At 46.3% G+C, this 9,356-nt stretch overlaps 1 protein-coding gene and 1 pseudogene across 1 annotated transcript in view; both read right to left on the reverse strand.

Annotated features, from left to right (window-relative positions):
• Nucleotides 1–2,569, reverse strand: part of PLPP3 (phospholipid phosphatase 3) — an 85,679-nt gene extending 83,110 nt beyond the window's left edge. Inside the window, exon 1 of the mRNA XM_042951729.1 lies at nt 2,357–2,569. Within this exon, the coding sequence (XP_042807663.1) occupies nt 2,357–2,495 (139 nt within the window). The 5' untranslated portion in view covers nt 2,496–2,569. The remainder of the gene's footprint in view (nt 1–2,356) is intronic.
• A 4,103-nt stretch (nt 2,570–6,672) lies between these two features.
• On the reverse strand, nt 6,673–6,842 carry LOC122229105 (annotated as a pseudogene).
• Nucleotides 6,843–9,356: the final 2,514 nt, after the last annotated feature.

The raw sequence follows: 9,356 nt of genomic DNA on the forward strand, positions 1-9,356 counted from the left end.
CTTTCTTTTGGAAGTCAAAGAGTTCTCCTGCATAGGTTTCTCAAGTGCTTACCTTATGGCTTTTCCTATTAATTAAAGGTGTTAGGCATTAAGTTAGTGATGATGTATTTTGGTCTATGCACAGGGGAGACACTGATAATAAGTCACTTTGAAAAGGACTTTGTTGACATAGTTTTAATGGCACAGCATATACCCTTAAAATAGATAGCTACATGCCTCATAATAAAATGCAGGGTCCGGCTATCACCTTTTTGAGGTAAACAAAATCATTTATTCAACCAGACCAGCAGTGAGTCAACATAATAGCAAAGTAGAGAATATTAGCTTCCGGGGGGGGGGGGGGGGGGGGGGGGCACAGGGAGAGTTGGGGCAGATGACCTAAAATGCACAATCATACACATCACTCGCACCTTCCACGCACAACAGTGTCCCTGGCTAAACCATAGCTGATAGTTGGGTCTTCTTGCAAATTCCTTCACACTTCTTTTCCCTTTACTCAGAATGCATCCTCTCTTGGGGACGGCCTTCTGAATCAGCAGAGTGGAAGGGGGGAGGAGAACAATGAAACTGTTCAAAGGCTGTCAGGCATGTTCTACCTTTGTTTTCCTAATCACAAAGTGGGAGGCAGGAGGGTACCGGGCACAGACCGTCTGGGAAGAGTGTACCTTACCGCCAACAACACGCACCAGTAAACACTGGGAAGCCCCAGACAAGTTTACAGCAAACAGCTTCAATGTGTTTAGTGTTTTCCTTGTACTCCCCCAGGACCAGGGAGGGCCTTTTAAAAATTCAATAGCTTGGCAGCAGACTTGAAATACTAATCTTCCCACTGTGCAGGATAATAAGCCGGCGGCCTTCAGGAAGGTAGGCCCCCCAGTGACAATTCCTTTACATAGCATCTTAACGTTCAATTTCTAGCAAGAGGTGCGAAGGGGATTTGTGCCTCTCTTCCCTTCCACAGAGCACAATTTTATGGACAGCTGTCTCCCTGGGCCCAAAGGGGACCATTCTTATGTTTTCATAATCCTAAGGGTCCCATCTTTCTTTGACTCCCAAACTTACTACGGACAGTCAAGCCAAGGACAGACGGACGTCAGTAAGGACCTCGCTGCAGAAAGAGTCAGCAAACACAAAGAGAAGTGTACCTCCAGCCCACTGTCCCTGGTTTGCACAATGTGCACGGACAAATCCATTTCAAAGGGGACTTAAGTCTCCGTGCAGGAGTTCTATTTTAAGGGAACTGAACTGGGAACACAGATGTTTCTTCAGTTAGCAGAGTTGGCAGAACAGCTCCTGGACCAAATCCGAGTTCTTAATGCAGGAAGGGGCCTTAGGAGAGCATCTAATTCAACCCACTCACTCCACTGACGAGGAAACTGAGGCCAATGAGGCAGTGGGGTGGCACACCCAGCAAGTGGCAGTGTTCTGATGACAAGTCCTGCGCGCTTTCCATTACGCCATGAAGCGCTTTAAAAAAAAAAAAAAATTCTACTCTGACTTCAACCTTGGAACTCCTGTAGATTCATGTCAATAGCTTTCTCCTGCCTCCTACCAAGTTCATAAATCCTCCTCGCTCCCCGTTCCATTCTTTAACGCCCACCGCTCTTCCGGCGGGGGCATCAAACTAGTGGGGAAAACAGCAAAGGACCATCGCCTCAACTTTCTGGGACTGCCGTTAACCGTGGTGCCACAACATGAACTCGATCCTGGCTTGCCTGCCCCGTGCCTCGGTCTTCCTAATCGGTGAAACGGGGTTCCTCACCCATCCCGCACCGAGTCAGGGCGAGGGCTGGTTGAAGCCAGGGCCGCGACACCGCCCACCCCTGACACACAGTAGGCGCCCAACAAGTTGCAGCGGAACGGGCGCCCGCATCAAGGCCCCGGGGCGCACCTTCCAGCCCCCCCGGGGGGCGCGCGGGGAAAGGCCAGCCCGAGAGCCGCCGGGCCGCGGCGGCGCGAGCGGAAGGGTTGGGTGTTTACACACATTCAGCGAGCAGGCAGCGCGGCTGCAGGCAGGGGCCCGGCGCCCCCGGAGATCCATTTTACTCGGACGCGGGGCCACAGGATCGGCGCGGGCTCCGGGTCACGGTTCCGCCCACGGCCCTGCGTAAGGAGGCCGACCCCGCACCTTCCGCGGGACCCTGCCTGCGCCCCCAGCCGGAGACGGCTTGTAAGGGGCCGCGGGCTCCGGTGGCCCGGGGAGCCTGAGCGCGCCCCCACGCCCGCTTCCAGGCCGGGAAGCCGGCGGCCCGGGGAAGGGCGGGCGCCGGGGCTCGGGCGGCGCGAGGGCTCCGGGACAGGGCTGGGGTGGGGTGGGGGTGGGGGGCCGGGGCTGACGGCGCGGGGCCGAGCTCACCCATGAAGAGGCAGAAGAGGTCGAGGCAGATGAGCAGCGCCCGCTTGCTGCCGCCCTTCCTCGGGTTGTTGTTGAGCGCCGGGCTGCCGCCGTTCTTGCTCTCCGGGGCGATCGCCTTGTCGTACTTGTAGTTTTGCATGGCGCTGGCTGCGGCGCGAGCCTCCGGCCCCGCGAAGACGCCCGGCGGCGGCGGCGGCGGCGGCGGCCACACACCCGCGCGCCCGGCCCGCCTCCCGGCCGCGGCTGCTCGGGGACGCGGAGGGTCGGCCCCCGCTGGCGGCGCGGTGGCGACGGTGCAGCCCGCCGCGCGCTTCCCGCTGCAGCCCGGGCTGTGTTCGGCTCCCCGCTGCTCCTCCGCGCTCCTCTCTCAGCCCCCAGCCGTGCGAGAGTCCGGGGGGACGAGAGCCAGATGCCGAGCAGAAACTTCTGCAGAGAGCTGTGCTGCCCGGGGCGCGCGGGGCTGGCGCGTGTCCGGCTGCGCGAGCGGGCGAGTGGGCAGCGCGGGCGCTCGGCCACCTTCCTCGGCTGCTGCTTCCTTAATGAATGGGAGCTGCTCCGAGCCCGGCCGGAGCGCCTGCCCCGACTCCCAACTTCTCCTCCCTCCTCTTCCTCCGCCTCCTGCTGCCGTAGCGGCTGCTGTTGTGGTCGCCTGTGTTTGTTTCTGCACTTTTATTGCACGAGGTCCTTTTAAAAAGAGAAGGCGGGGGGGGGGGGGGGTCCTTACTTGGCTCCGAAGAGATCCCGAAAGCACAGCCCCTTCCTTAAACTGCCTAAGACGTAGGATAATTAAGGCCACATTTTCCCCCACCCCCTTCAAAAAAAAAAAAAAAAAAATCCTAAAAGGAAAAGTTAACTCTCAAACCAGAGAATCCGGGAGCCCCTAGCGTTCAGAAACACCAAGTTGTCACAAAAGGAAAACGATATAAATAAAAAAACATTGTCTTGCTGGCCCTTGGGTCGGCCAAAAGTTGAGGCTGTATGCATTCATTTCTCCTCCCTTACAGATTCGGGGCTTTCAAGGATTTATTTCGGTTTGAATCGTATTAATCGTGAAAATGCTCAGGGAAAAACGCCCGGCACTGGATTCTGAGCTAGATTCTGAAGATAGGAACTGGAGACACGACTTTGGAGCCAGAGCCTGTAGATTTGAATCGCGGCTGTGGCTCTGTGCCTCAGTTTCCCCATATGTAAATGCATATGTTAACTGTTTCTCCCAAATACAGTAACTGCAAAGATTGAATTAGTTAATCCATGTAAGCATCTAGAACGGTGCCCGGTACAAAGAAATGCTACGTAAGAGTTAGCCATGACCTTTATTCCAGTTTCTGGAGATGAAGGCGTCCCAAGCCATCAAGCCACTCTGCAATATCTGTAATATTATTTTACATTATTTTATATGAGTTCATCTTTCTTCCAGGTAGAATACTATATCAACATTTACGGGGCAAGAGTCTTCCCCTATATCTTCTATAGCGCTTGGCAGAGAACTGGGCACACAGTGGACGATAAATGGACACTTTTTCCAGCTGTCTTTTTTGTGTATCAAGAAAGAGTTGTAGCTTGCTGATACATTTACACTGACTTGTTGTGGGGTTCAGTGACACCTGTATCCAGCCACCATCAACCACTTGTCCTTTCCAGAACAGTCCTTTGACACCATTCTCTTGCCCTCCTACTCCCTCTGCTTATGACGCACATCTATCCTTTCTCTAGCTAACAAAAGGCTTCTGTTGCTCTAGAGTCCTCTGAAATGTCACCTCTCTGAGCCCGTTCTTGACCCTTGGGCAGAATTAACTTCACTTTCAACCTTTGTTTAGAACACTGTCGTGGCACTTATCACCGTCTGGTTTAGGGCTATAGTTAGGAAAAATCAGTTGCACAGCATCTGTACCGTCCCCAGCACAGGGTTTGGTATCTGCTCAATTAAGGTGAAGTCCAGCCTGGACGACAAGTCGGGCTGGCAAAGAAAGGTAAAATCGCCGTCTTCTGGAATCTCCAAGCCAGCTTTGGAGCTGGGGCATCCAGATGTGTCACACACACAGCACTCTCAATTCAAATAGCAACAAGTAAAAGCCAGGATAGCTAAGAGAACAGATTCCTTCCGTAGCTTTTCAGTGAGACCCACCTCTTGAAATGTTAAAATGGCAGAAACAATACAAAGTGATTATTGACATTCTGAAAGGAATTCGGGGATTCTGGAGTCTTTCCCTTGCCCACTCAACCCTCTTTGTAATGATAATCACCCTTGAAGTTCTAAGTCGCCAACCCCTGTCTTTGGAATTTCGATCTGCAAGTAAGTCCAAGTCTTGTTGAAACCTCAGACCCCTCCTATCTTCCCCCCTCCTTGGGCACCTGTGCCACTCAGATGGCTCCTTGTATCCTACTCTGTTCTATCATTAGAATTTTAGAGTTACCTCCTTTTCCATTTCCTGTATGCTTTTCCTTATCTGCGAAATGACTTTTATTAAGAATAAACATATTTAAGAATAAACATTGTAAAAGCCAGCCTTTTACTGTAGCTAAATGGTATTACAACTCTTCACTCTTGTCGGTTCCTAAAGTAATTAATTGGGTGAGATTGTTAACTTTAGCTGGCACTAGACTGAATACTAAGAACCTAACATTCAAGTTCTCCAGGTTGAATTCAGCTGCTTGCTAAGAAGGCAAAAAAATCTGTTGTTCCAAGAGCAGATAAGAGGGAAAAGGAATGGATGTTGAAGTAAGTTTTATATTTCCATTCACAGGGCTCTGCAGGTTATCTTTTGATCATAACAAAAAGATCATAGCGCTGATTGAAGCCTGTAGTTGTATGCAAACAAGTATTGTATTTGAATTACGCTTCAAGGGAACAGAATGATAGAGATACTCATTAAAATTGACTTGAACAAATCACAAGTACAGTGTCAATATCATTCTTCACATAATAGGAAATCACACCACCTAACCAGATACGTAAACGTGAAGGCATCTTTGCTTTAAACTCTAAAATTGAGCAATCTAACTAGCAAGTTAAATGCAGTGGAACAGACTTCATAGTTTAGAATGGTGTCATTTCAAAGTAATTAAGTCATTAAAATTCCTGGTAAACATGGCTTACCAAAACTCACTCCTGAAAATGGCATCCAGTTCACTAAACTAGTCTGTATAAGAACTATAGCATCAGCAGGGATAAATGCCTTTTTTAAGATTAACTTATTATGTGTGACAACCACAGCACATCATATTCTTAAATAACTGATACCTCCCAAGAGATTTAAATGGCTTTCATTTCTAAGATCTCCTGTTACCTCATTATTTTATTTCTCTTTCTCTTTAACCCCTAACATTTAATAATTAATCTTTTTTTTTGTTTTGTTTTGTTTTGTTTTTTGAAAAGGCATGAACTGGTTCTGGAAATATTTAGAGGAAAGGTAACGGAGTGCCTTTACATGAGAGTGTGTAGTCCAAAGGTCAAAGGAAGCCATTGAAATTCACTTAAGGAGACAGATAAGTTTTGGTTATGAAGTACCCCATTTATCCAGTTTCTTTAAAACCGGTACATTCCACCTCTGGATTATACTAAACAAAAATTGCTAGATTGCTTTTTTGTAAGTGCTAGATTTGGAATCATGAGTGTTGCTACAGGAGTGAGTAGAGGCCGCCACAGTAATGGGCCTGGGAAAAGGCAGGAAGGAGGTGCCTAGGTGGCTCAGGCAGTTAAAGGGCCAACTCTTGACTTTGGACTTGGGTCATGACCTCCTTGGTATGTGGGATCAAGCCCCGCATGGGCTCTGTGCTGACAGTGGAGCCTGCTTGGGATTCTCACTCTTCTCTCTCTCTGCCCCTCCCCTATTTTCTCTCTCTCTGCTTCTCAAAATAAGGAAATAAGCTTAAAAAGAAAAGGCAGGAAGGAACAGGGGATTTGAGGTCTGAACATCTTGGATCTGCTGTTTGACCTGAGGCAAACTGAGCAACTTCTCTGAATCTCAGTTTTCTCAACTTTTAATTTCAATTTCAATTTGATTTCAATTTTTCTCTGGTTTTGAGGACTAAAACATTAAAAATGAAAGAACACATTTTGAGAATACTCAATACAAAATAGGCAGTTGATAAACGTTTAGTTGAATGTTCGTATTTTAAGCAAACAGTTTATTTCTACAAGACACCTAATTTAAACACACATATTCAAAAAGTGTTTATCAACTACTAATCTGAATATATACCATTTAGTTTGAGTTTATCCTTCCCTAAATGCAATGATACCTTAGGCTTCTTTATTCCTGTCTTTTTTTTTCTAAATGTGAGATCTCCTGAGATTTCTCCTCCTCCCCGCCCTGAGGGGGTGCGCAGTTCCTAGAGGTGCTGCATTCCCAGGTCCGTGTGCAGTAGACTGAACAAGCTCCAAAAATCCATTTACTAGATTGTCTTCAGATAAAGGACATATCAGATATCAACCTGATAAGAACAGATACTACACTTGATCTTAGCTCAAAGGCCAAGAAGTGATGCACAATTTCCTGAGATTTCTGAAGTAAATCAAACATGCTTATTTTAAAAAGCCTATTTAGTTACATGTTGTTGTCTTCGGGATTCTTTGTGAAACTCAAGAAAAGCCATTTGCTTAAACTAACAATCTTGTACAAGTGAGAGTACTTGCACTGTAAATGCACTTTCACATCTATTACCTCATTTTATCCTTACAAGTCACTGAAGTAGGTGGGGTTGCTTTCATCAGCCCATTTTATAGACGAGAAAACTGAGGCAAGCCCATTTAACTGGCTAGAACTGGTTTTCCCCGTAGGTAAAGTGGAAATGATTCTAACATTAGCTCATGCAGTATAAAATAGAGCCCTTTACAGTTTATAAATGCATTTACATTCATTGATCTCATTTCAAGTAGATAAGGCAGACATTATTATCTTTGTTTTAGAAATAGAGGTACTGAATTTGGGAAAGATAGGAACTTTGTTTAACGTTTATTTATTTTTGAGACAGAGAGAGACAGAGCATGAACAGGGGAGGGTCAGAGAGAGAGGGAGACACAGAATCCTAAACAGGCTCCAGGCTCTGAGCTGTCAGCACAGAGCCCGACATGGGGCTCGAACTCACAGACTGCAAGATCATGAGCTGAGCTGAAGTAGGACGCCCAACCGACTGAGCCACCCAGGTGCCCCAGGAACTTTGTTTAAAGTTGGAGATAAGGAGATTCCTGAAGCACCACTAGAATCCCAGGTCTCTTAATTTCTAAACCGGGATTCTTTTCTTTACACCACAAGGTCTCACCTTCAAAGGTACTCGGAAATTTCTGCTTCTGCGCAGTGGTTTCACAGAATTAATTTAGAAGGACTGCAGAATCAGCCACATTGTCTTTATTTAGAAAGCAGAGAACATTTGCTTTTGTTTTTTGTTTTTTTTTTTCTTACAGACTTGAAAAGGAACAACATTGTTGCACCTTGTGTAGCAGAAAGGAAGGCTTGGGTTCATTATTTGTCAAGCAGTTATTTGTTACGGAAATGGACCTTTAGGAACGCACAAAACAGTTACTGTAAAGCAGCCTGGATTATGTCAGTACTTCTTCATCTTTTTACCAGCGGTGATCTTTTCTTTAGCTAGAAATTAGGGCAGTTAAGAGCTCACCTTACAGTAATTCAAATAGTTAATGTTGTTATTCAAAGCAACAGAATCTAGAATGGATGGAGGAATTTGCCCATAAAGACGCTGCGGGATTTCTCTCTAGAATAGTGAAACTGGTGCGGTTGGTCGCTCAAAAGGAGACTGATGCTGCCACCTTGTGTCACTGGTGAAAAATGCTATGATTCCCAAAGAGTGAAATTGTCATCATTGGGGACTGGGGGATGGGGAATGGCTGGAACTGGAATTCAGAGCTTTTCTATCACGTATGAAATAATCACAGCCAACAATCATCGGGATTTTCCTGATCCACGTATTTCTCATTCATGCAACAGACGTGATTATCGAGTGTCTACAGCGTACCAGTCTCCTAGGAGCTAGGGGTACAGCAATGAAGAAAGCAGACAAAAATTCCTGTCCTCATTGAGCTTTTTAGGTCTCTGGTTGTTTCATACGTATGCACTCATTTAATATTCTAAACAACCCTATGAGAGAGGTCTTCCCATTTTACGGATGAGGTTACTGGGGCACAGAAAGATTTAGCAACTGGTCTAAGATTATGCAGCCACTAGGTGTTAGAGCCTGGATTTGAATGGAGGCGGTCTGATACAGGAGCCACCAGGACTTTGATCATGAGGCTATGCCACGTAAACTTTGTCCTCTGACCAAGGTACACAAAGATTAGTTGCACAAGAGGTACTTTAGCTTGTGTGTCTGGGAGGAAGAGGTAGAAGGCTGTGTGTGTGTGTGTGTGTGTGTGTGTGCACATATTCACTGAAATCTTATATGTACATAATCTGTGTACATATGCACTGTATACATATATGTGCATATAATCACTGTGCATGTATGGGTATTTATCCACTCATTTACTCAGGAAATTTTCATGAGCACCTCTTTTCTACCAGAATTCATGCAAAGTGCTAGAGATAATCGAATGAAAGCTTTTGCCCTTTCTTCAAATGCCTAATTTTTAGTAGGAGAAAAACATAAACAAATACCTGCAATATAATCGTGGCACTTATCACATTTTATTGTAGAGACTTCGTTGTTATCTTCAAAAGGCTATAATCGCCTTGAGACTAAAGCCAAACCTTTGCATCTAGCATGGTGCATAAAAAGCCTTTAAAAAGTAGTCGTTGAATGAATGCTGAGCTGACACTTGTAAGCTCCGCATTCGGCCATCAGGGAATGTTTCAGGGCTGGTAAGTCACAGCTGCATAGAAGAGTTGGAAAAGGTGTATGATAATTTGAGTACATAGAAACAAAAGTGTAAAACCTCTGCTTTACATCATACACAAAACTGAATCCTAGATGGGTCATTGGCAAACGTTGAGTGACAAAATACAGCTCTTTGGGATAAAACAAAGGAGAACATATTCAAGAACTG

Source organism: Panthera leo, chromosome C1, assembly GCF_018350215.1.
Source record: "Panthera leo isolate Ple1 chromosome C1, P.leo_Ple1_pat1.1, whole genome shotgun sequence".
Classification (NCBI taxonomy): Eukaryota; Metazoa; Chordata; class Mammalia; order Carnivora; family Felidae; genus Panthera; species Panthera leo.